This window comes from Aspergillus terreus, genomic scaffold (assembly GCF_000149615.1).
Source record: "Aspergillus terreus NIH2624 scaffold_1 genomic scaffold, whole genome shotgun sequence".
NCBI classification, from domain to species: domain Eukaryota; kingdom Fungi; phylum Ascomycota; class Eurotiomycetes; order Eurotiales; family Aspergillaceae; genus Aspergillus; species Aspergillus terreus.
Window position 1 is genome coordinate 1,639,998 of NT_165972.1, and position 25,689 is coordinate 1,665,686.

General features: G+C 52.7%; 9 protein-coding genes across 9 annotated transcripts; 5 read left to right on the forward strand and 4 right to left on the reverse strand.

The window, feature by feature from the left end:
• Nucleotides 1-1,326: 1,326 nt before the first annotated feature.
• Nucleotides 1,327-3,290, reverse strand: ATEG_00583 (putative cell wall anchored protein; the record flags this gene model as incomplete). Its single annotated transcript, XM_001210669.1, has 5 exons — nucleotides 1,327-1,774; nucleotides 1,833-2,305; nucleotides 2,362-2,981; nucleotides 3,028-3,129; nucleotides 3,182-3,290. The coding sequence occupies 5 exons, from the start codon at nucleotides 3,288-3,290 to the stop codon at nucleotides 1,327-1,329; spliced, it is 1,752 nt and encodes a 583-aa protein (XP_001210669.1).
• Nucleotides 3,291-4,294: 1,004 nt separating this feature from the next.
• ATEG_00584 (uncharacterized protein) lies at nucleotides 4,295-5,256 on the forward strand (the record flags this gene model as incomplete). Its single annotated transcript, XM_001210670.1, has 2 exons — nucleotides 4,295-4,527; nucleotides 4,569-5,256. 2 exons carry the CDS (start codon nucleotides 4,295-4,297, stop codon nucleotides 5,254-5,256), a joined length of 921 nt encoding a protein of 306 aa, XP_001210670.1.
• A 517-nt stretch (nucleotides 5,257-5,773) lies between these two features.
• On the reverse strand, nucleotides 5,774-7,794 carry ATEG_00585 (MFS transporter; the record flags this gene model as incomplete). Its single annotated transcript, XM_001210671.1, has 4 exons — nucleotides 5,774-6,679; nucleotides 6,742-7,107; nucleotides 7,163-7,365; nucleotides 7,422-7,794. The coding sequence occupies 4 exons, from the start codon at nucleotides 7,792-7,794 to the stop codon at nucleotides 5,774-5,776; spliced, it is 1,848 nt and encodes a 615-aa protein (XP_001210671.1).
• Nucleotides 7,795-11,122: 3,328 nt separating this feature from the next.
• hhtA (histone H3) lies at nucleotides 11,123-11,717 on the reverse strand (the record flags this gene model as incomplete). The annotated part of the gene is made up of 3 exons (XM_001210672.1): nucleotides 11,123-11,400; nucleotides 11,462-11,569; nucleotides 11,693-11,717. The coding sequence occupies 3 exons, from the start codon at nucleotides 11,715-11,717 to the stop codon at nucleotides 11,123-11,125; spliced, it is 411 nt and encodes a 136-aa protein (XP_001210672.1).
• An 822-nt stretch (nucleotides 11,718-12,539) lies between these two features.
• Nucleotides 12,540-12,975, forward strand: ATEG_00587 (histone H4; the record flags this gene model as incomplete). Its single annotated transcript, XM_001210673.1, has 3 exons — nucleotides 12,540-12,549; nucleotides 12,617-12,892; nucleotides 12,950-12,975. 3 exons carry the CDS (start codon nucleotides 12,540-12,542, stop codon nucleotides 12,973-12,975), a joined length of 312 nt encoding a protein of 103 aa, XP_001210673.1.
• A 3,056-nt stretch (nucleotides 12,976-16,031) lies between these two features.
• Nucleotides 16,032-17,053, forward strand: ATEG_00588 (uncharacterized protein; the record flags this gene model as incomplete). The annotated part of the gene is made up of 2 exons (XM_001210674.1): nucleotides 16,032-16,588; nucleotides 16,645-17,053. 2 exons carry the CDS (start codon nucleotides 16,032-16,034, stop codon nucleotides 17,051-17,053), a joined length of 966 nt encoding a protein of 321 aa, XP_001210674.1.
• A 647-nt stretch (nucleotides 17,054-17,700) lies between these two features.
• ATEG_00589 (exonuclease V) lies at nucleotides 17,701-20,403 on the forward strand (the record flags this gene model as incomplete). The annotated part of the gene is made up of 5 exons (XM_001210675.1): nucleotides 17,701-17,865; nucleotides 17,898-19,344; nucleotides 19,474-19,605; nucleotides 19,713-19,790; nucleotides 19,826-20,403. 5 exons carry the CDS (start codon nucleotides 17,701-17,703, stop codon nucleotides 20,401-20,403), a joined length of 2,400 nt encoding a protein of 799 aa, XP_001210675.1.
• Nucleotides 20,404-21,506: 1,103 nt separating this feature from the next.
• On the reverse strand, nucleotides 21,507-23,479 carry ATEG_00590 (dolichyl-P-Man:Man(6)GlcNAc(2)-PP-dolichol alpha-1,2-mannosyltransferase; the record flags this gene model as incomplete). The annotated part of the gene is made up of 4 exons (XM_001210676.1): nucleotides 21,507-21,752; nucleotides 21,815-22,609; nucleotides 22,665-23,274; nucleotides 23,406-23,479. The coding sequence occupies 4 exons, from the start codon at nucleotides 23,477-23,479 to the stop codon at nucleotides 21,507-21,509; spliced, it is 1,725 nt and encodes a 574-aa protein (XP_001210676.1).
• Nucleotides 23,480-23,740: 261 nt separating this feature from the next.
• Nucleotides 23,741-25,666, forward strand: ATEG_00591 (RNA-binding snoRNP assembly protein NAF1; the record flags this gene model as incomplete). The annotated part of the gene is made up of 1 exon (XM_001210677.1): nucleotides 23,741-25,666. One exon carries the CDS (start codon nucleotides 23,741-23,743, stop codon nucleotides 25,664-25,666), a length of 1,926 nt encoding a protein of 641 aa, XP_001210677.1.
• Between the last annotated feature and the right edge of the window lie 23 nt (nucleotides 25,667-25,689).

The window sequence follows — 25,689 nt, forward strand, 5'->3', positions numbered from 1 at the left end:
CCTTCGGGGAATGACGTCAGCACCTATCCCTTCTTTTCTTTCGTCTCTCTCTCTCTCTCACGGTTTAGATGTTTGATGACGCATATGTTATTCTTACATTGATCACTTGGCAAAGGCGTCTCCTCTTTGACAGCAAGCTCTTCGTTTCCCTTGTGCGATTTGATTTCATGGACATTGTCGTGGGTCTTAGACTTTCTTTGTTTCCCATTGGGTGGTTTAAATGACTGCATTTTCTACACGATAAAAGAAGCCAGATGACGAATGTTTGGTGATGATGTACTATACTACGTGTCTTGTATTATGATTGTTACGCCATGATGTCTGCACTGTCGGTTCCGTTATTTGGATTTGCATGGGCTGGTGGGTTTGGGTGTGGTGTACAGATTGCTTTCCCTCAAGGGCTGTATAGTATGACTTGTACCATAGCTATCTTAATCACATACGCATGAACTGGAGTCTTCTGTGTCCTGTGTCTACTATTGAATCCCCGAGAATAGAAATAAGCATTGGGCGCAGATGTCACATTCGCTCTAGAGACCTCTGATATTAAGCTGCGGCCGTGCGCGATGACATGTCCGACATTCACAAGGGCCACGCACGCAAAGGTACGGTCATCATTACTTCAACGAGAGCTGCGTAGCTACCTGGTACCCTCTAAGGGGGGTGGAGAGCTGGCATGCTGTCACTGGGCCAGGATGATTCGCCAATGGCTGGGGCCCCATGCGGGAGCGGGTGGAAAGTTAAGGGTCTCCCGGGTCCTTGGGTAGGCACTCTGTCGTAGAGTGGGCCTAGCATAATCCGTTTGTTCGTCGTGGAGTTTCGAAGGATCGGTGGGTTGGGTAGTTCGTTTCAGTTGCATTATTCTTAATTTTCCTCTACTGCTTAAGTATTACACACTCCAGTTGCTGAAGACGGACATCAAGTATTACAGTATGTAAGCTGGTTGTAAGAGTACCTATACTTTATCGATTATACTCTACCGGAAAGCATATCCTCCGTATGCATGCAACAAACAACGCGCCTGACCGGTCCATCAAAGCAGATTAGGTACAAAGAAAGCCCTGGGCGTACGGGGTATAGTACTCTGCGGTAATACTGCGATCGGCAGCGGTATGGTATTACCGTCCCCGTCGAGCATGACACCATCATGCAGCCCGCCGGCTCCACCCTCTCGCTGCTAATTAGTCTGAGTAGTCGCGGTGGAGATCGGTCGATCACTGTTTTGATTCATGCAGATGATCGATCATACATGTCCTTGTGTGTAATTGTGGCTGGTGCTGTGGATAATATTCAAGTCGTCTCTATCGATGTCTATATCGGTCTATTCTACTTGTCTGTCGATACCCGCACGTGGTTGGCGTCGATTTCCTGCAGCGCTCGAGGTTCGTGTACATGCACCCTCTGTGGCTCAGGTTCGTCGTCCTTGTGAGACACCGCGCCCACGTACGCAAAGTCCTTGCTGCCCACACAGGCAAAGTCCTTACTCTCCACGCAGGCGATGTCCTTTTCTTCCGTCCACGGCGCACTCTCGGCGTCCGCGTCGCTGGACTCGCGTCTCTTCTTGTGTCGGAGCCAGAAAAACACACCGCCGACGATCAGCCCAACTGCGCCCACCGAGCCGATCACAATCCCCGAGATGTCTCTCGGGTCGAGAGCCCCGTCCTCCAGAATGTCGTCGTCGACGTCGTCGCCTGCGGGCTCGCGGAAGAAGTGCGCTATCTGCCGTGTGCTGAAGCCATGTGGAGGTGCTATTATGCGCGCGTTGCCGTCCGCACTGCGTGGGTGTGAGCCATACATCTCCCTGTCAACAAAGCGGGCAGGGCTGCACTTACTTGCCGCCGATGGTCTGGACGATCGGCCCGGGCACTTGGTACGCCGGCGCCGAGGGGCTGTAGACGCTGCGCCATTCCAGGTCGGTCATGTCGAAGACCGCAACGCCCGCGCGTTCCCGGTCACAGCTCGACGTGGGCTCGTCCGAGGCCATGCCCCCCACCGTCAGCATCTGCCGGTGCCCGGTCAGGTGGCAGGTATGGCCGTAGCGGGGCGAGTCGCCGCGGTAGACTCGCTTCCACGTGAAGGACGGGATGGACAGGACGTACACGTCGTCGTAGGCCTCGCGGGCTCCCTTCCCGCCGTAGAGGTAGATGTTGTGGCTGGAATTGTCCTTCGCGGACGCGGTGACGAGGCAGAAATCCGTCCGTGGCGGGGGAATCTCGCCCGCGGCTCGCTGCACGAACCACGTCGCGTTCCTGCTGTCGTCGGCGATGGAGGAGACGTCGAGGAAATCGATCTCGTCAAAGGTCACCTATCGCCGCGGCGGTTAACTGGCGATCTATGATGAACGGTACGCCGCCCACTTACGTAGGTCCCGTCTTTCGACGCGCTGCTGTCGCTCGTCGGCTTCGTGACTCCCCCCATGTCGACCAGCATGCCCTGCGGGCCCACGCCCGGAACATACACCATGCCGCCCTTTGCCCGCGGCGCCCGCCGCAGCCAGGTCGTCGACACGTTCGTTACAACGAGGGAGTCCGTGTTGATCACGACGAGCCCGTCGAGGTATCGCCGGAAGTTCGACATATGCTCCAGGTCGTCGGATGTCCCGTTATCGATAAAGCCGTTCAGATAGAACGCAAGCCCCAGATCCGGGGCCTCGGCGTAGCTTCCTCCGGCGGGGCGGTACGGCGCGTCCTCAGTCACGTCGTACCGGCTCCATGTGTCGGCGGGGATGTCGTAGGACCATAGAGGGTATTGCGAGGACGGCGGCTCCTGGAAGCCCGGGAAGCTTGTGTTCGCGTAGGATGTTGTCCCGCCATAGAGGTAGATCTTTGAGTCCGTGGGGAGTCCGGAGAACATGGCGCCGCGGACCACTAATGGGGGGTCGGTGTCGGCATGTGGGTTCGCGAGTTTGGGGACGGCGGTGATGGAGATGTTGTGCTTGGAGTCCCATGGCGACTGCAAGTCGACTTCGATCAACTCCGTGTCTGTCGGGGTTAGTGGAGTGGATAGCCTGTGGTGTTGCAGACGCACTGTATCCGAGAATTTGGGCCCCTTCAATCTGGCCTTCGGTGTTCCGCTGCGCAAAGGTCTCCAGCCCTCCGTCTATATACAGCTTTCCGTCCTTCACCACGGCTGATGTGCTGTTAGCGAGTACAAACTTTCTCGGACTGAGGGTTGGGTTTACATTGATGGTTCCATCTTGTGCAGAAGTCATCAACCGGATCTACTCCAATGCCTGATACTCCCGGCGCCAGGAAGGCCGCAATGGGGAAGATCGCCCCCGATACCAGCATTTTGGCCGGTTGATGGGTCCACGGGGCGAGACAGATAGGACAATGAAGGGCCGAAATTTCAGATTGCGTTTGCAACAAAAGTGACAGTACGACTGTTTAAGAACAGGCGCCTCGCCTGTGATCATTTCCAACTACAGCCATGATATCAACCGGTATCTGGGTGACTGAGGTTGTACGGAGTAGGGGGGTGGCAGGGACTGCAAGACGCAGGGGGATATAACCTCAGACAGATACCAGATATGATAGGTTCGATTGTTGTCCATTCCAGACAACATTGTGTCGGAATTAAGCGGCTCATGTATGGCTATGTGGTTTTCAATCCCGGACTGTGTGATCTGCGGAGATTTGCCAAATGAAGCTGTGACCCTTCTGGGCAGGCCTACGGTCGGCACTTCAGTCGACGTGAGAGAGAGGAGTCTGGTCTGGAATTCGATGATCAGTACTACATCCAGTAGATGGTTGTTGCAGCCCTTACGGAGTACATTGCGCGGCCATGCCATCAGCTCTCATTCTGGTGTTTCTCTCTCGGTGACTATCACGGTATGGAAGAGGCCTTATAACCGGTAGCGGGTTATTGTGTCCGGGCTCTTGGGCGCTAAACACTCTATGACAGACTAGCGGTGCTGTTGAGCGAGCATGTCCCCTGGTGGAGTTGCGATTGACGATGATGAGGCTGTGTCGGCGAGGGGCTTGAAAGGGATGAGCATTCAGCTTGCTGGTCTATGAATTACTGGATGTGGTTAGATCGCTGTTATACTCCGTGGACCAGGATGCTCGGAATTTATTTTATCCTCCCTTTGTAGCAGCAGCTTCCAAGGTGGTGGAATGTTTCGTGATCCCTCAAAGCAAACGTTGTCACTGTATCCGACATTGCTACCTGTACACAAAAGCAGACAATCATCGACTATCTCAGCTCAGTCCTTTGGACACGAATAAACTTCTTCCCTCCCGGCAACTCACCACATGATCTGACCCTCACTTGCTCGACCAGCAGCTACGAGACCATGCCACCAACTCTAGGACCGCTCGACTACGGGTGCACGGATTGGCGGTTCAGTAGCCAAAGAGCTGCAGATCTATACAGTTCCGGTACCAAGCTTTGGGTGAAAGAGGGTCTCAAAGATATAGAGCGACAGTTATGCCAGTCCTATACGATGGAGCGATTCTCAGTCCGTCGAATCGATGGAAGCATACTCCAAATATCTAACCCCATGTTCCAAGTACAGAATCCTATCTGGTACGTAGATATGGTATTCTAACCCAGCCTACAATCTAAAGTTTCCTTAGGAAACCCCATGTCAAATACCAAGAATATTGGCAACTTGTGAAAGCACAACCCAATGGCCCAGTCGAAACTTACCTATGCTCTTACATTGTGGATTGGAGCAATCAGACTGCACGAAACTTTCGAGAGCTCATAGCACAGCCTACGCAAGTCTTTGACGAGAAACATCTGTTGTGGCAGAATAGCAAGACCTGCAAGCAACTAGCAGCCCTAGTCCAAGATGTACTCGGTACAAACACGGTGAAGGTGAAGAAAGTTCTCTGCTTCGGACTCGGTGATTTTTGTCGCTCCGCACCTGAATGGCTAAAAAGGCAGCACGACTCTTGGGATGAGACCGCGGAGGTGGAAAATGTGATGGGCTGCATGATCCAGCATTCGATGGCTCTTACTATCGCTCAACTTTGTCGTGGAAATAAGATATTGCCATTATTTGCTCAGGACCCAGAGTATACAGAGGTCGCAGAAGGTATCCTAACTAAGAAGGGATTCAGAATTATTGGAACTTATGGTGCAGGAGGGTTCGCGGAAATCGACAATGACTCGATTATAATAGCACCCTTCGCTGCAGCCCCAGTTAAGCAGATTATCGCCGATCTTGCGCGGCCTATGCTTGTTATTTCCACCGGTTTTGAAGTCTTCAATACCAATGAGTACGTTGGCTTTTATCAATCTTGGAATTAGTCTAACTATGGCACTTTACAGGAAACCTTTTGCAGATGCTGAATCCCCGAGAACAAGGCAAATGTGGCTTGATTATGACGCCTACAGCCTTCCAAGCCATTCTGATGACGTTGAAATATTCTCTGCATTGAAAGGATTATATTTGTATTGTAAACGCCAGCAACCTTCATGGGATAGTGATAATAATGATAATGATTGCAGTACATGATTTACTAGGTTGATATCTATCTATATGGCCACCAACTCCACCTCTTATGCAATATGAATAAAAGAACAAGAGAAAACAACAAACAAGGTGCTGGGTATATCAATATGCAATGAGCAGATATGCACCAAGAGCTCACAGCCTCAACACAGAACAACAAAAGAATGTAATCAGAACTTTTCGCCCATTATCCGTAGCTCTCGTCGGCACATCAAAGAAAAACCCAAGAACAGCGAGTGATCTTTATGTACTAAATATTATCGCATAGTATCCATACCGGGGTCGAAGACCATAATCATCGAGCAAAAGACATTAGCGTTTGAAAGAATCGCGAGTGTTGACCCGGTCGATATCGTACGGGTTGCCTTCGTAGAGCGATGGGGCCTGCGAGGCGACACTCCGAGTGGAGCGCATGGTGGACGCCCGGCTGTGGCTCTTGCGCACTCTGGGAAGCTCGGTGACCTTGGAATCGGTCTCGCTCTCCTCGGATTCATCCAGAGCGGGTGCAGGAGCTTCTGTACGGTCATAGCCTTCGAACTCCTGGCCCTCGACCTCCTCCGCCTCCAGTTCGGGGGCCTTCTGCTTCGTCTGCTGGAGCATCTTCCGCATAAAGGCATCGGACTGGGCAGCGTACTTGCAGCGCTTGCGCACAGTGGGACCGTACTTGTAGAACAGGAAGGGGAACGGCACGCAAGCAAGAGCCAGGAACGCCGGAATCGACGAGGCCCAGTGGATGCCCAGATCTTGATACATGTAGGTGGTGAAGAGGGGGAACACAGCGCCGAAAATTGACCGCAGGACACTGTTGGCCGCCAGGACGGATGCGGCAAAGATCGTATAGGTATCAATCAGGTAGCTCATGATGCTCAGGAACACCAGGACCATTCCAAAGCCGAAGGGAGCGCCGGCCGCGATACAGGCCATCCAGTGGATGGATGGGTAGTTAGTCCAGGCGAACCAGAACAGGCCTACCGGAATAGTGACAGAGGCGATCAAGCATGGTGGCAGCCGAGCCTCAGGAGGGGCAAAACCACCATGGTTCTCTTCGGTCTTGACATAGCGCTTGTTATCGAAGATACTGTAGGCAACGGCCGCAAGCATGCCAACCATGATTCCGAGGAAGGGCAGAGCACCGACGCCTTGGTTCCAGCCGCGAACGCCCTGGAAGACGATCGGATAGGCAGCGAACAGCATGTAAAGAGTGCCGTAGACAATAGCCTGGGCGCACGATGTCAGCGCATTGATGCACGGATGGGAAGCAAACACGCAGGGCTCCTTACCATGTAAAGTGAAAGCAGGAACACAATGGGCTCACGGAATAGCAGGATCCAGGGACGCGATAATGCGATACTGAAGGCTTCCTTCAGAGTCGGCCTGCCCTGGTCAATGTCCAGCTTGCTCCGGTATACCTTGCCGCTAATCTCAGACAGTTTATCGGCACGACGGCGAAGGAGCACCGGCGCGTATGTTTCAGGGACGGTCAAAGATCCCAGGATCCAAACCACGCCCGCGAAGGCACCCAAGAAGCCCATCACCCATCTCCATCCGGCGTTCATACCCAAAAATCCACCGCAGATAGGACCAAGCACGGGACCTAAGAAGGGAGCGGAGGCGAACAGACTCATCGCAATACCACGGTCCTTGGCCTGTCGTTTGTTAGTGCCATCTATACACTTTGGAAGGCGTTGTCCGGAAGCTTACCGGGAACATGTCGGCGATGACACCACCAGCGTTGGTCAGAGGAGATGCACCAAAAGCACCAGCGAAGAAGCGAAGGATAATCAAAGTCCAGATGTTTTGCGCACCCGCGCTACCACAGTTGAACGCAGTAAGCGCAAGGTACGTGAAGAAGAAGATCACCTGGCGACCAAACATCTCACTGAGTGGGGCCCAGAGCAGAGGCCCTATGTTCTATTAGCCGGAGGACGAATACCATCGAGTAGGGGGGAACAATACATACCGATGGCAAAACCCAGGACGAAGAGAGAAACTCCGAGAGTCGCGACTTCGCTTCCGATATTGAATTGTTCTTCAATTTCCGCAACACCCCCAGTGTAGGCGGATGAGACGAGGGCGACAGCCAGCGTCGCGATGGCCATCACCATGGTGATAAACCATTTCTTGAGTGGACGGAACAACATAGGATTGCGGGGATCATTGGGGATCCAGGTCACGACATACGGATCCTCATCCGTACCGGAACCAGGATAAGGATGGTCGATGATCTCTTGGGTCAGAACGGCTTGGTCAGAGACCAGACGCCAATACGGGATCTTGCGACTGGCCGGGGCCTCGAGCCTCGAAGGACTATTGTCCTCCTTCTCGATTGCCATGCCGGGTAAGTTAAGGACGGAGAGATTAGGGAGATCGGTATCGAGAGAGGGTGAGGAATGACAGCGCCGGCGATGTGTCGTTATTAGTAGTCGTTGGGAGAGAGCCGGATGCAGTAAAAACGGTCTTGTATGTCACCCGCAGGCGATTAACGTTTAGTGTAGATCAACTGTGGTTCAGGAAAAGCTAGAACTCAAGAGGCAAGGAATGTCGAAAATAATGGTCATTAATATTATTATGGTCTGGTGATAACCGAAAACAGAGATAAAAAGATAATCAGTGAAGGTCGATCGATGGTGCGAGGCTAAGACCAACCCACCAATATATACCTGTCTGCCTGTTATCCGGGATTAGAGAAATTTTTTCTTCATTCTGATCTCATCGTTCGAATCTTTGCCAGAAACCTCGGCATTCGACACCAAAAAGGACAGGGAACGGGGGGTCCGAACCCACCCAACCAAGATCTTGGGCGTTATGCCGGCTTTATGCACAAAAGGACGCCATTAATCGGGCGTCTCGACTGAAGTGGATCAGGCCTGATTAAGGGATCGAAACGTCGGGCCCATGGCTATCTCCGGTGCCTTGTGGCTTAGGCTAGTGTTTTCCGGATGGGTGGGTCGGATGGATTCACATTATCAATTCTCCTGGATGAAGGAAAGGAGAGTCTGTGTGTCTACACCGTATAGAGTAGAATCATCTCGAAGGTGCTTTCTTTGTAGACCGTCCGCAATTGGTAGGGAGAATGAAAGACTTCCTCACGTGGGTGGCGGATGGATAATCCGCAGAGTTAGTTATTAATAAGCTATGCAGTGCAGCATAGGCCTTCGGGTGACTCGGCACGTTTGCATCGCGGCTCGTCACCGGCATCGCATAAGCCCATGATTACTAGTAATCATAATCTAGTTAACACCAATGATTATCTATCCATGGAAATGTCGCCATCCCCTCCCACGGAAAGCCTTGCTCTGTTCCGAATTTATCAATGTTCCTGATCCTAGCGACCTCTCCCTCAGTGGTGGTGTTGTGTTTGTTCGTGTGATCATATAATCACCCCGAACATAGTTACCTCCAGGACTCGGTGGATCCGACATTGATGCGAACGGCTGACAGGGGTTTGGAGCTATTGATGTGGCTCCGAATTATGCGCAAAACTAATCGGACTTCGGAGTAGGTCCTCGTCCATAATCCGCAATATCAATTATTATTTTATTATTGTCTCGGGGCCAGCGGCCCCTATCTCCGGCTCTGACGCGGCTACACCAACCGACAGCCCACGTTCTCCGAGCAGTAATTGATATGAAGAATGACGTTGGTGGTTGTTATGGGTCGTACTGACTCTACTACACATCCAGTTAGAGTAGCCTATACCTAAGTAGTCTAGTAGGTACGTTCCTGCTCACGTAGCGATCTAATGGTGCAGGGTACAAACAATAAGCACACATTCGGCCGTCCAGTCTGTTCACTTCTCGGATGTAGTAGCGTGAGTGACCCACGACCCTGGGACAGCTGAAGCTTATGTATATTGTATGATGATGGTGATGTCTTGGCTGTTGCCGCTAAGAGGATGTTGTCGTAAGCTTGGCTATTCTTGGGCATGTCTGCCATCTGCTGATCCTGAGAGATGCGCCCCATATGGACCACTTTCCCTGAAGTTTATTGAATTTTCACAGTCGGCTCATGCGGCTGCTCTGTTGGTGCCCAAGCGAAGGTGATCCTCGAGTACTTAAGACTGTCTCCGCATAGCCATGCTGTTCCGTGATGTTTCACGGTGCGCGAGGCTCTCGATACAAAGTTATATAAGAACTATCAGAACTAGCGCCGAATCACTAGATCACCGTGCTCTGTATTGCCTGATCATTCTTCCAGTTCTGTCTTGATCGTGGTTTTGTGTAGGTCAGCAGACACCTTTGATGGAACATAACTAGGCCTTTCCGCTGGTATGGTGGATATACCTATGCTAAGGTATATGAGACCATGATCCATATGTCTCAAGTACATGAGCCTACTAGTCTGAACGACGATTGAGAACATTGCTAATTCCTTTGGTTCTTTCAGTCGGCCAAGTCTCCCTGTCCAGCATGTTGACACATCTGCGTTCTGTAGATCAACTAGCGAATGTTGAGTTGAAGAGGACAAGATATATCGTTGCCAGTACCTCATCACTGCAAGCCCGTTAAGCCCATCAACTAATTCGCCATACTAGGACTGTGTTGCTCGCATCCTTCAACGCCTACTAGAATCACTCTTATACTGTTCCCAAGTCTCGTACGGTCATTCATGGCCAAAGTACCTAGTAGAAAGCCAGCCGAGGCAACCAACGCCCTAACGCCTTAATCAAAGGAACGCCACAGTATTCTTCCGTCTTGGACCACGGATCCCCAAAAAAATTTCCCAGACCCAAGCAAACCCCCAATTAATGTCGGGATCAAACCGAGGCACGGACAGTGGCCTTAAGAATGTGGCCACCCAGAATGCCGGTCGCGCCTAGGCTTCCACGGGCGAAAGGAGGCATAATCAGCGTAGATACGGAGATTTTATCGTCCCTCTCAATCCGCAAGCTGATATTGATCTCGGTGGATTAGATGACGGACTCCCGTTACGACTGATACCTACCTACCTTAGGTACTGTCTGGGGTGGTTGATGAGACGATTATTCATCTTGCAAGTGTCGCCACTCTACTAACTACCTAGGACCGAAGGACTGCCCACGCCGTGAGTCACGGCTCGATACGTCGTCAAGATAATCATGCATATGTACTCCGTATGATATTCTACCTGAAATAATAATACGAAAGTTCCGACTGTAGTCGCTGCCTAATGCGGCGTGATCTTTCATACTGTTAAAAAGAAGTCGATGTCGTAGTTGCCATGCGTCATACAAAGCTTAACGTTGCATCAACTCCAGAGAGCGAACCATCGTAGCGGTCGCAAATTATGGATCGAGGAACGATCTGAATCGAAAGGGCAACTTAGGATGTCCACGGACAGTGCCAGTCAGCTACCAGTACTGTTCTACAAACTACTTGATTTTTTTCAGGTAAGGACAGGTCAATTCTCAGAAAGACTGCATTTCGCGTCTATGCCATCCGGTGGCGCTTCCGAGAGGAAGCCACTTGAAAAAAGCTGCGTAATGTACATTCGGATGCATCAATGAGACCGCTCGGCCGCGACTGTGCAGCCTACTATTTAGTGTGCAGCAAGAAATAACAACTGAAACCCATATCCGAGAACCCAGTGATATTGAAACCCATCATGTATCGCCAGTCATTAAAAACAGAAAACCCCATAATCGCCCGACCAGAAAAAGAACAAACTCATGAGAGAAAAGGCTTAAGAACGCTCACCACGGAGGCGGCGGGCAAGCTGGATGTCCTTGGACTGGATGGTGACACGCTTCGCGTGGATGGCGCAAAGGTTGGTGTCCTCGAAGAGGGAGACGAGGTAAGCCTCAACGGACTCCTGGAGAGCACCGATGGCAGAAGACTGGAAGCGCAGGTCGGACTTGAAGTCCTGAGCAATCTCACGGACGAGACGCTGGAAGGGGAGCTTGCGGATGAGCAGCTCAGTGGACTTCTGGTAGCGACGAATCTCACGGAGAGCGACGGTACCTTGATTGACTGTTAGTGAAATGGCCACATGGATGATTTGCCACAGGGGGTGTGAACATACCGGGCTTGTAACGGTGAGGCTTCTTGACACCTCCGGTGGAGGGGGCAGCCTTACGGGCGGCCTTGGAGGCGAGCTGCTTACGGGGAGCCTTGCCACCAGTGGACTTACCTGTAAAGTGAATGTTAGCAGATGAAGAGACAGAAGACACGATATGTCCGCTGGGTGACGCGACCGTGACGCGAAGCCAAGGCCCCGCCCACCAAGAGAAAGGACAGTGAGGTGAAGACTTACGGGCAGTCTGCTTGGTACGAGCCATTGTAGTGGATTAGATTTGATGGATTTGATCGACTTATTGATGGAAAATGAGGTTGGAGGATGAAAGTCGATGGAGATAGAGATGAGGTGGATGGATGGAGGAGATGTAAGAAGGATGGAGGAGGTGGGTGGGGGGAGGTATTTGTAGTAAGCGAGAGGGCGGGAGGTGATCTGGGTGGTGTTGGCAGCAATTGGGTGGCCTTAGCGCCTTTTTCGCTTTGATTCAGAAAAAACGTTCGGAAAGCAGCACACCATAAGCGGTGATTTCGCGGGTCTGATTTCGCTGGGAAATCAAAGGGCGGCCGGGAACGCTAGCCCCCTTTGGGAAACGACCGCTAATCGAGGATGCCTTCCCGCATCAGCCAATAAAATCACAGGATCACGGAACTAGCATGTCGCCCTGCCTCCCCATGATCCCATCCCCAGCGGACTATGGACGATCGCAAAGAAGGATAAAGGGATTCCTCGATGGAACCGGGTGTCTCTGATCCTCCTGAATCCCATAATCCCCCGTGGTGCACTGCCTTGCCGTCAGGATCGAGCATTGTCTGGCCGAATCACCACCCCTCGGTCAGCGTGCGGGACAGATCATGCCCGCCCGACGGATCCCTCAACGCTGAATGGGTCGATCATGGTTTTAGCGTCTGATTCAAGCGCCCTCCCCGCGCTGTCCTCTCCCCTATACAAATATCCCCCGTCCCATGGAAGCTCTCCTCCATCTTCCTCTCCCATCTCTCTCAACTGTCATCCACTCAACCACTATCTCCTCCACTTCCTCAATTCTCTCAACCTTAACCCAACCTTCTAATACACAACCGTCAACATGACTGGACGTAAGTCTATACCTCTTGATCATCGCGTCTTCCATCCATTCAATCCACTGACGCGTCTTCCTTCCAGGCGGCAAAGGTGGAAAGGGTCTCGGCAAGGGTGGTGCCAAGCGTCACCGTAAGATCTTGCGTGACAACATCCAGGGTATCACCAAGCCCGCCATCCGTCGTCTCGCTCGTCGTGGTGGTGTCAAGCGTATCTCTGCCATGATCTACGAGGAGACCCGTGGTGTCCTGAAGACCTTCCTTGAGGGTGTCATCCGTGACGCTGTCACCTACACTGAGCACGCTAAGCGCAAGACTGTCACCTCTCTGGATGTCGTCTACGCCCTTAAGCGTCAAGGACGTGAGTACTTCTGGTCCTATTGCCTCTTCGACGCGTCTCTAATTGCTTTCTCCTTAGGTACCCTCTACGGTTTCGGTGGTTAAACATTTTTTTCGCTTGTTTTTCTTTTAGCCATCCTGCGCGGTCGGCGCGTCGATTGTCCTTCCGCAGCAGTGACGCGACGGGTTGTCTTTTCGGGTTGGTTCACGGTATGACTCGGACGTTGGGGTGTTATTGATCTTTTCTTACAAGTCATGGGTCTGGGTTTGCTTTTTATCGTACTTTATTTTACTATTACGCGTCCACTACTGGTCTGCTAGTGTTCGTGCTTGGAATTTCTGTATCATAGCGGCCTTTATGCTTCCGGCTGGTGCCATGCCTCGAAAGGATCGCGTGAACAATCCGCGATCGGTATGAATACGAACGCTTGAAAGGATCTGTCTTCTCCTGTAGTCTCTCCATCAATCCGCGTATCTTGGTAGCCGGTTTATGTTGTGGTGTTCGGCGCGTCTGCTGTCGTGTCGTATTGTGGGTTCGGGTTCAGTTGCGGCTTCGGTACTGTAGCATTTGTTGGAACTGGTTTATCTTTTGCTGTTTGAATGGCTGTAGACTTGTGTATCGGCTCAGGTGGATTCCAACTGCCGGATGTCTACGTGTTGCATCTACGTCGTAGGTGGCGCTTCGCGTCTGTTCCAACTGGTGTGTACCGAAGCGCTGTGTCCCGTATATTCAACCCCGTCCTCGACCACGTCTTGTATGATCGGACATGATGTTAATTTGTATTTGTGTTTTGCCTGGTGTGTCTGTCTCCTTCTGTGGCGTGTGGTTTGTTGATTGTGTGTAGAAATAGTAGTGATGGTTATACATCTGGCGAAAATAGTAGAGATATATATCGTACAGTCCTGAGGTATATCGACCAAGAAGACTAGGATCATTATCCACCGGAATATCACAGGATCACGATGTAAGACTCTACGTAAGTATAAAACAGAGACCAGGAACCTCATAAAAGTAAAAATCATACGGCCAAACCCAACAAGAAAGCCAGGATCTACGATTGAACATGGCCATTTTCGTGGTTATCGAGCTGGATGGAGCGGGAATCGGGAGGGGGGGGGTTCAACTTACATCAGCAGAAGTTGAACCCCCCGTGACCCACCGGTGGGCTGAGATCCCTACCATCCAGTGTGAAGACGGAATAACGATCACGCAAGACCATACCATTTCCAGAGGAGAATAGCCGATCCAATACAAAGCAACATTAACAGCAGGCAGATTGACTCGAGACAACGGTCAGAGACCATCCGCAACGAAGTGCATGTGTATGTACGAGGCATGCAATGACTTCAGCCCACCTGGATCCAACACTACCGAACTACTAGAGGGGCGGTCGGCTGAACAGCAGCCAGGACCAAACCCACGTGACCAGAGGAGGCCCAGCAGTACAGCCCAGCTGACCCCCACCCCCCCCGGCGCGCGCCCCGAGGTCCCTTTATCGGGATACAGACCTAGGTCCGATTTGGGTAGACATCTAGGTCCGATTAAGTCGCTACATCTCCGCAAGACCGAATGGTATTCATTATCCTGCCAGATTCACATACATAGGTACGCGCATAAGATGGGCGGCGCATACGATTCGATACTCATCACTCACTCTCCCAAGCCCATCGCCCCAGGCGCAGTCTCTCAGAAGTGATATTCATGGGAATCATGGTACAATGGTACATATATGTGCCGTCTAGAAAGGTTCATGTCAAAGGCGAGGGCTGCCAATGTGCGTGATAACAATACGGCCCCCCCACACCGAGGTCTGATTTACTTATACCCACACTGCTTCGCGAGGTCTGCCTGGTCAACACACCGAGGTCTGATTTACTGTGTACCCACCTGCTTCACAGAATGAAGCAAATCTGACCTCGCCCGTGTCAGTTAACACGACCTCGGCGTGGGACTAGGAGGTACGAGGTCAGGTTTACTATATTCACCCTGCTTGCGAGGTCTGCCTAATCAACATCCCACGCTCTGATTTACTGTGTACCCACCTGCTTCACAGAATGAAGCAAATCTGACCTCGCCCGTGTCAGTTAACACGACCTTGGTGCGGGACTAGGAGGTTACGAGGTCAGGTTTACTATATTCACCCTTCTTCGCGAGGTCTGCCTGGACAATCCACCGAGGTCTGATTTACCGTACCCTGCCTCACGAGGTCCGCGTGTCCCACCCGCTCAAGGTCTGATTTACAGCATCCTGGGCCCAAAAGCGTATGCACACACAGGGCTGGGTAAAAGAAGTCCCGGACAAGAACATTTACCTGCGTCTAGTTGCCCAAGTGAGATCCAGCGTGCAACGGGATTACTGAAGATCACCATCAAAAAGCGCAAGAGATCACGTCAAACGTGATGGTCTACGCCCCTGAAGAAGTACTTACCATGCCGCATCGCATTTACGCTCCCATCATACGGCCTGAGAGTCAGGGCGTTGTCCACTCCAAAGCGCAAGCAGCATCAATCAAAACGACAATGCCCAACCGATCTAAACAAGCGAACCCCAGCCCTATTTGATACACCGGGACAGGAGGTATTAAAACTATATGTAACTTGCCAAAGTTGCTACAAAGTTGAGCTCCATAGCCCAGGACAAACCGTGATGGTGGCAAACATGCATAATACAGGAGATATATAGTACTTGTATGCAATCGACATGAGAATGATAGTCGATAAATCCAGCTAAGAATGACCTGACCTGAACTCGATCCGAAACTTGAACAGGAATCATAGTCCATGGTGTAGAGTATTAGCATCAGTATATGTGCAGTTCGCCGTCTACTGTCGGAAACTTGCGGCCGACCTCGGCAACGAACTCAAAGACTGTGCCGGGCCTTTTCTCTTGCGGCATGGCTTCCCTCTCTTATGCGGAATACGGAGTATGACTCTACCTCCTATCTGATATTATTTGCATTTCTTTCTTTGCTAGCTTGACTCATTTTGTTTTCTGCCTTCACTTTAAGCCTCAGGAGAATAGATCCAGCGTTATCTAGAACCCCGACATTGATGTGATTTTTGCACAGGAACCAGCGATTCTCGGATTATTGATCGGTCGCATTTGATATCCCCAGACAACACAGGAGAACAATCCCTTCGAGCCGTTGGTTTCGTTGATCATGAGACATACACTGTTCACCCTGATTCCTCGGCGAACGACGACATGCCCACGACACTCACTGCCTTCGCGCACGCGACCGCGCCGAAATCAATCATCGGGGTCATCGCCGAACACAGAACCGCTTCCTGAGACGAAGAACTCGCATTCTCAGAAGGCCCCATCCCACTCCCAGCACCCACCTTCTCCCTCTACCACGAACCCCTCTCCTCCAGCTGCGGCCCCATCGAATACACCCGCTGTTCGATCCAGATCTGTTCGCCAGATAATCCTCGACGGACCGATTGGGAGAGCGGGGCGGTCATATGCGCGCATCCAGGAAAGAAGGCCATATGCGACGCAGCTATGGAGCACCGTGGTGGTTTATCTGTGTGGCGATCTGAGCGCGCAGTTGTTGTTCCCTTCAGAAAAGAAACCCCAGGATGCGTCGCGCGAGGATTCGCAATCCGGATCGGGGCAGAGCGGCGACAGTGCGGTCAGTGAGGGTGGCTATGACCCGTTTAGGACTTTGCGACACTTGGTTGTGGGCGCTGGATCAAGTATCCCGTCCTATAATTGGTAAGTCAATGCTCTTTCAAAGGAATAACCGACACCCACGACTGACACGCGACCAGGTTCATGTTCCTCCACAACCACTTCAACTTCACGTCCAAATTCCTCTCGATCCTCACCAAAGTCGTTGTCCAGCAATCTGTATTTACGCCCGTGTTCAACACCTACTTCTTCAGTGTCCACTCGCTGCTGTCCGGCGCGTCCTTGGAGGAGACATGGGAACGTCTGAAGAAGGCCCTGCCCGTCAGTATTACCAATAGCGCCAAGCTGTGGCCGGCTGTTACTGCGTTCAGCTTCATGTATGTCCCGCCGCAATTCCGGAATATCTTCTCTGGGTGCATTGCGGTCGGCTGGCAGACATATCTCAGCTGGTTGAACCAGAAGGCGGCGCGCGAAGTCGAGGCGGCCGAGCAGGCGGAAGCAGCGACTTCGGCGATTGCGCTCAGCCCATCAGTGACAGCAGAGGCTTAATGACATCCCTCTCTTGTTGATCTCTCGATTTGTACATATTTGAGCCCTTGTGGTCTGCGTTGGAGGATAGATTTGGCATGTCTTCGAGCGTGATTTATCCTGGCTAGACAGTATATAGATTTGATACACCCCTTGATAGAATATGCATATACATTTCCATCTAAAAGCGCATTTTAAATATAAGATCATGTAAATAAGATGTGATTTGCAAGTAGATCACGACTTGGAACACTCAAGCTTGTGGGCTGATGATTACCTCACGCGAACCGCGACACTCTCACGGCCGCCACGACTTCCAATGACTTCTGCACTCCCTGCTCCAACATCGATGCCGCATGACATGAACCCCCTCCTACCATTGCAGGCATGTCCTGCCTACCGTCTTCTCAGAAATTGATGTCCGACAGCAGCAGTGACTACGGATCCGATTTCTCGCCCGATGAAGAAGAGTTGATCAACGAACTCCTCGCCAAAGCCGTTGCGGAACACGCGACCACCGGGACGACAGCCACCGCGGCCAGTCCAACGACACCGGAGCCTCCCTCCCAGGCGGAGATCCTTGCAGCTGTTGGCGACATCGAAGACTACTATGAGGGGGTTTTACCGGGTCCCCTCACCCCTAGGGTGCTGGGGCGTCAAAAGCCTGCATGGCAGGTGTCGAGGGTTCGCCACGGCGCCGTTCCAAGTCGCGCAAACGGGACGCCGGGGAACGATGGTACCGCGACTGGTATGTCCACCCTGCTTTGCTGTTACTGCGTGTCTTGCTCGCTTTTGTTTGCGGTCATCGTCCTGTGTTGTCGGGCGAGAGGGAGGTTAGTGTCAACGAGCTGACATTCTGACGAAGCGTCTAGTTGAACATCCCGATTCTACCGAAGGCCGCGAACGAGAGCGCGAGAGAGACGTCGCGCGCGAAAGAGCATGGACTGCGGATGCGACTGCGCCCGGGGAGACGGATGTGCGATCGCCGATCGAGCGGTTTCGAAAGCCCCCCAACAAGGCCTTCTCCGTCACCGACCTAATCTCCCCCGCCTGGTGTGAGTTGCAGTATTGGTACACATTGACAAAGCATGGGAGGAAGCGGAGGACTGCGGCCATGAAACAAGGCAGCACGATCCACAAGACGCTGGAAGATGAGGTCCACACGACGGTCCCGATCGAGATCACCACGAAGGAGGATGCGATGGCACTCAGAATCTGGAATGTCATCCAGGGCCTGCGCACGCTGCGGGAGTTCGGGATCACACGGGAGCTGGAAGTCTGGGGACTTGTCGATGGGGAACTCGTGAATGGGGTCATCGACCAGCTCTCCTACGAGTGTCCTGACGCCGAGCTCGAGGCGTCGGCCGCGTCGTTCTATGCCGACGTGGAGGCCTCCAGGGCTGTCATGCCCGAGTACCAGATGTCGCTGACGGATTACCTGCTATCGCCTTCGCAGGGCGGGAAACGGCTCTCTGATATATCCTGGAACGAGGAAAACCAGCGCTGTTCGGACGAGCCCTCCAGCTCTGACCCCCACAGTAGCCAGGGCCCCTCCGAGACATTCGATATGCCCCGTGTCTACCTGACGGATATCAAGACCAGAGCCAGCAATTCAGTGCCCACGGTGAAGAGCACGTCGTTCCGGCCAACACTGCTTCAGCTTCAGATGTACTACCATATGCTCAACCGCCTAATCACGAGTGAGGACGTCTCCATCGAGCTACTTGCATCACGTTACAACCTAGACGCGGAGCGTACCTTCACAGACGCCTTTATCGCAGAAGTGGGCGGCTTGAACGACCAGTTCTTCGACGCGCTGTCTACCACCGAGTTTGACCCCGACTTTATCCCCAGCCCAGAGGACGTTATCACCCGACGGCCCTCTCATGCCGATGCGAGTAGCGCGGAAGATGGGCCCCCCGGCAGCCAGGACTCAACCAGCGTCCTCCTTGCACATAACAATCTATCCAGCCTCTGGAAGCTGATGAAAGATCAGCTCCGTCTCACCTTCATACCGGATTCATCTTCTGCCGTTTCAGTCGCACCATCCATCCCTTCTGAATTCCAACCTCATATCCTTGAACCGTACCAAACGCTCATCTCCCCCCTCCTGACTGCTCGGTACCTTTCATCGGAGCCCACGGCAGACCTTCGACCGCGGGTCCTTGGCAGTCGATCGTTTCTGTTCGACCCCACGACTATGACGTCCTACCTCTCCGACCAGATGGAGTGGTGGCGTGGACAGCGCGACCCCCGGGGGGTAGAGGTCATGGAGGCGTGGAAATGTCGCATCTGCGAGTTTCGCGAGGAGTGTACGTGGCGTCAAGAGAAGGAGTGGATTTATGCGAGGCGGAAGCGGAGTCGGAGGTCTCCATCTTTGGTTGACATCTAGAGCTTTGCATATACTCAGTGTATACTGACGGTACAGTGACTGTGTATAGTTCATGGTATAAAGGAGGTGTCAATTAGAGAAAAGCAGAGATATAAAGTGCAATATATGGCAATCTTCACAGAGGATAACTTCGAACCTCATCCTCCTTCTCTAATTCCAACCCGGCAGCGACTTGCTCCTCGTGCTTGCGATCCAGATACTCCAGGAGCACCTCTTCATACTTCTCCCGCCCCTTATACCGCGACACGTCGCCGTCCCAGCTGCGAATGGCTGACGCTAGCCGGCCAGGCACATACGGTTCCTTCGCGATCTCAGTGACGGGTTCGAAATACGTGCGGATGGTGAACACCACCGCCCCTGATCGCGGTAAGCGCCGCAGCGACTGACGCTCCGACCGGAAGAAATGATGCTCGATGTCCTTGTTCTTAGCCGCCGTGTTCCACGACACCTCGGGCGCGTCCTCAGGCCCGATGCTATGCGACCACGGCAGGCTATCGTCCACCTGGATGAAGTAGTTGTTGCGGAGCACGGGGTCCTCGGGCCGCAGGCGGCGGAAGAAGTTCATCATTCCTTTCTCCAGCTTCTCCTTGTACCCTGGGACGTCGCCCGAGGTGTGGATGTCGGACAGGCGCATGCCGAACTTGTCCTCGAGCCGCCAGAAGCCCGCAAGGAGGATTGCCCCGGCCAGCAGATAGTACTCGCCGTCGGGTTTCTCGAACATCAGCGCGAGGTCGTCCTGCACGAGACGCGCGGACGTCATCATGGGGTCTTCGGGGAGGGGCCGCTGCACGATGTTGAAGGATTCGCCGGTGACGAGGTTGTCGATTCCGACGGCGGTTCGGCGGAACATGCTGGGGTAGCGCTCGGGGAGGTAGGAGGCCCTGGATTGAGAAGGGGATGGTTGGTGAGCAGGTGTTTGCAGTGTGGGCGTGGATGTACACGTACAGCTCCTCCAGGAGCTCGATGGCTCCGTCCATAGCCTCCGGGGCAGTTTTGCAGCATTTGTGGCCGCGTTCGGTGATCCTTCGGGCCTTGTCCGCGTGGTATCGCAGGTAGTGGTTGTCGAGCTCTGTGTAGTTGTGAGATTACTAGGTGGTGGTGAGGGTGGAGGGTGTGACGGTACCGATCCATTCATCCCATTTCATGCTTCGCAGGCCCATCGTGATAAAATATTTTCTGCGGTTTCCTGAGCCAATGTCTGTCAATTGGAAGTAGGTTGCGACTTACGGCCCGTATCGAAACGGTCTATAAGGGATGGGCTTGGAAGTATGCACATCCCAGTTGGGATATGGCGATGCCGTTGGTCTTTTGAAGTCGGACGGTACCCATTCTGTATGATGTTAGGAAGGGTCTCATTGTGCCTGAACCGCTTAATATACTAGGGACGCACCTCCGAATTTCCTGGTAGGCTTCTCGAATTTCGACGGCGATTTCTTTTCGAGATCAGGCGTTGATAGCCGCGGGACGTTGGCCTTCCATCGTCGGTAGAGGGTAGTAAGGAGCCATGTGCAGACCGCCACTACAAAACAGAACGTGGGCACATCTCTGATGTTGCTATGCATGACATTATAGATTGTTTCGGTGGCCATCATCATGGCTTGAGGAAGGGTTACTGAAGGGTTCACCACTGGCCCAAGTCTCTTTTATCAAAGTATCGATATCGGACCTCACAGATGGCGGCAAACGGGTTGCGAAGCGCAAGGGGTAATATAGCAGTTCCGATCGTATACAGGCTTGTACATCCAGCCAGAACACCTCAGTGGCTGACCAAACATCTGGATACCAGAGTGGCCGACGTAACATCTCGCCGGATTGCCGTATCTGCTAGTCGGATGCGATTCAGTGCGGAGATTGTGATCCCCTCGCGGGGTTACGATGCTTATCGCTTGGTTGATTAGATACGACGATTGACGGCGTCCTTCTGTCATGTGGACGGGGGATCTTTTTGCTACTTCCGGTAAAGTCTCATCGCGTCGGGTGTACGATCAGAGCCAAATATCTTGCAGCGACGCTGGTTATCATTTGCAGGTGCTCTTCTAACTCTCTAGCATACATAGCTTGATGCAGTTGGTGCATTGTCCGTCAGGATTTCTTCCGTTGGAGCAGGCAGTATTCGCCCCAGTGACGGCGGAACCTATCGGGGATGAATGGGAGATCCGGAATCCAGATGAGGCGACCGAGGAGACTGGTCTTGGAGGCATCAAGGAAGCTCTCGCACGATAACGGCTCCCATTGCGTTCCATCGTGTATATAGTCTGGTTCGAGGTCGGTAACCTCGCGTCCGGGGAAAGATGAGTCGACTAGGAAAGAGCACTCGGCAATGTCGACCTGATGCAAGTTATGATTTAGTTTCGGACGGCTGTATGATAGTGAGGCAGAGGTTAACTTACGTATTTCCCTGGATCTTCCAGATTGCGATCGTTCATGCCGGTCGGAATCTGAGATGTGCCCTCGAAAAGAGCACCGTAGTGTGCAGCGTCGGGAAACTCGCCCGGGAGCAGTCCTCGGAACTCACTCCGGATGAACTTGGCGCGCATATCATCTGGCAAGAAGAATGATGACGGGAATCGATACCATTCCTTCCCAAAACACACCGAGTCACCGGCGTGTCGGATATCTGGCTGGTCCAGAGGTTCAAAGATCCTGAGAGGAGCCCTGTACGCCGAAATCACCCCAACTGTTCGGAGCAGACCTGCATTAATGGCCATCAGAACCAGAGACATCACGGCGGCTAGCTTGAGTTTGGCAGGCAGACGTCCGACAAACTCCTTCGGGTTGGTGGAGCCGATGTACGACAGGACCATGTGAAATGAAATGGAGGCATTGAGGATGAGGAAAGGGTATGCAGGATACATGAACCTTTCTTCCTTATGAGGCTGCAGGGTGAAGATCGACAGCCACATGTAGAATGGAGTGATCAGTGTCACCGTGCGGAAGAGTGTCTCCTTGGTGGTCGCGTGAGGCCGGAACGCGGCCTGAAGCAGCAACAACGGTCCCGAGAAGAGGGCAAAGATGAACCACACGTTGAAGTTCAGCAGGAGGTTCTTGAAATAGAACGTCCAGGGCTCTGTTCCGAAGATGTCTGGGCCTCTCCCATCTCCACCAAGAATGTTATAGGCCACAATATTCCACGGCACAATCGTGAATTTCCGCAGGAAGGCGTAGTCGACTAAGATCTCGCTAGCCTGGGATCCGTTAGATGTGTAACTTTACTGTGAACCTACGGGGGTGGGGTCATACCAGAATCGCAAGACATCTCAATGCACCATCCCCAATCGCAAGTATGATTTTCCCCAAAGACCCAGCAATGAAGCCAATCACCATCTCCTCAAGTACAAGAGGGATGACTAGAGCCCCAGCAAAAGGCCAACCGACAATAGCACCCAGGCCAAACCACATGATTCCTTGGGCCACTTTCTGGCCTCCCCTCCAATCCAGGAAAGCCGCGAGACCCAGCATAGATGTGTACATAGTAAAGCTCGAAGGGAGAAAGGCGGCCGTCGAATGGAACATGCCAGGGCTGAAAGCGACAATCATGAGGAATAGGAGGCCGATCCTCGGGCTCAAGGTTCGACAGATTGCGGAGTACAGCCTCGTCTGGCATGATGCGCACACAATAGCCAGGAAGCAACGGATGGCATAGAACTCAGAAGCTTTTGACTTGAGGAACAGCGATCCTATTTTCCCGACAATGGCATGAATAGAGACATAGAGCCAACTCCGGATGGAGTAGACCGGCGAGTACTCCCAGGTCTGTAAGCCATACCCATGATCGAGATAGTGTGTGGGCTCCCAGAAATTGAATACTTCATCGCAATCCTGAATCGGCGATAGAAACGCCGCGATACCACTGGATATGAGGCATATGTATAACGTGATATTCAACGGGATATAGAAGGTGGGAGGTCCACGACTGCGTTGGGATTCGCGTGTTAGCTCGGTAGATGACAGACCACACAAATGGCAGGACAACAGGTATACCGTGACTTGGTACGAGGACCAGCTCTTCCTGTAGTAGCAGGAGGCATTTCACTTTGCCTTGTGGCTGGAGCCATTGTGGACAACTTTGCTGGATCTCATTCTTGTCGTCGGGAGAGAAAAGCGTAGGATGCGGGAAGCTCTCCATCCGACCACGTTATCGATAAGCTTATCCGGTAACCGCCACGGCCCACTGTGGCAGCCCCGAAGAAAAAAAAAGTTGCCGCAAGTTTGCGCCGACAGATTTCTCTCAAAACCACACTTTTCTCCACCGTGAAGACTCCTTTTTGGTGCTGCTGTCCTTGGAATTTCGATTCTGAAGGCCCAGGAGTCTCAACATGAGTGATCAACAACCTGCCTCCGTTCCTCCAACGGATTCTCAGACGATTGTCAATGGTACACCTGATAAAGGTCCCTCCGTGAACGACATGCCGCCTGTCGCACCGACGCCAGGCGACGATACCAGCGACTTCTATAATACTCCCTTGGTCGCCGGTACACCAGTGGCCAAATCCGAAAACATGGACGGTGCTCCGACGAGCAACATCAGCGAACCCCCCTCGTCGAACCCAGCGCCTGCGATCCCCGGACTGAGCCTTGTCAATGATGGAACGAAGGACCAGGACCCCCATAAGAGCGAGCCAAACTTGTCGCAAAATGCTGTGAGTATGGAGGTTGAAACCCCGGCTCAGCACCAGAACACGCCGGCGCAGGCTCCCGCAGAGAGCGAGACAATACAGGTGGATCAAACAAATGGACCATTCGCTGTCGGGGAGACAAACGGGGCGAACCCCCCTTCTACCGAACAGACACAGGACGGGCAGGAAGAAGAGGAGCACCCTGAATGGGAGATCGATTCGTCTCCGTACGAGTCTTCCGATAGTTCTTCCACGGATTCCTCCGACGATAGCGATGACGACGATGAAGATTACGAGATCCTGAGCCCCGAAGAACAAGCACGCATCCTAATGCAGGCAGAGCTCGGCTCTGACGACGAAGGTGATGGGAAGGGCAAATCGGGTGGTCTGATCAAATCTGCAAACGAACTTCCTGAAGAAGCCCCTCCGATCCCCGAAATCACTATCACCCCGGAAATGAAAATTGTGTTGCTGGGACATGTGGAAGCGATTGTGGAGAACACTATTTTGATCGCAGCGAATACATCTGGTGAATATCAAGTGCTGGAGATGGGCTCGCTACTCTGTCATGAAGATCGCCGTGTCGCCGGTGTGGTTTCCGAGACACTAGGACGAGTCGAGAATCCGCTGTACGCCGTGAGATATCCCAGTGCCGCTGCTGTTGAGGAGCATGGTATCTCTAAAGGCAAGGTGATTTACTATGTTGAGGAGCATTCCACCTTCGTGTTCACTCAGCCTCTCAAGGGTATGAAGGGAAGTGATGCCTCGAACTTCCATGACGAAGAAATCGCCGAGGACGAGGTTGAGTTCTCCGACGACGAAGCCGAAGCCGAATACAAACGGAAATTGAAGCAAAAGCGACAGGAGAAAAAGGAGGCTAGGGGTGATGGGCCAAAGGCTCGACGTGGACCTCCTGGCCCTTCCAAACTGGGTCAAAGCGAGCTCAACTACGACGATAATGCCGCTGAAGATGGCTACACTCCACTTGCTCGCCCGAAAAATTTTCATGAGATGATGGGCCACCAAGAAGCTCCCGTCGAGGCTGATGGCCCGCCAAGTAGAGGAGCTGGGTTCCGTGGTGGAAGAGGCCGTGGTAGAGGTTTCGACCGTGGCAGAGGAGGTCGTGGTCGGGGAGGACCGAGGGATTCTCACCATCATGACCGTCATTCTCATAATTCACACGATGCTTCAACATCTCAACCGACTAGCTACAACCAACCTCAAGCATTCCATCCGAACCAGCAGAATGCCTATGCTATGCCTCAGCAGTTTCCTTTTGCACCTTTCCTGCAGCCCCAGCAGCAACAACAGCCGCCTCAGCAACAGGGAGCTTATGCCCAAGGCACTGCTTCAGCGCCATTTAACTTCCAAATGCCATTCATGCAGCCCTTCCAACAACAAACTCCCTACCAGCAAATGCCTCCTAACGTTCATATCAACCCCTTGTTTTTGGCCGCCCTGCAGCAGCAACAGCAGCAGCAGCAACAACAACAACAGTACCAGCAAACACCAGTGACTGGAAACCAACAAGCTCAGGCGCCGACGATGAACTTTGACCAGGTCAAGGCGCAATTGGATCTTCTACGACACCTCAGTAACGGCAATCAGGGTCCTCCTCAGCAATGATGATGAAATGTCATATCGTTTTG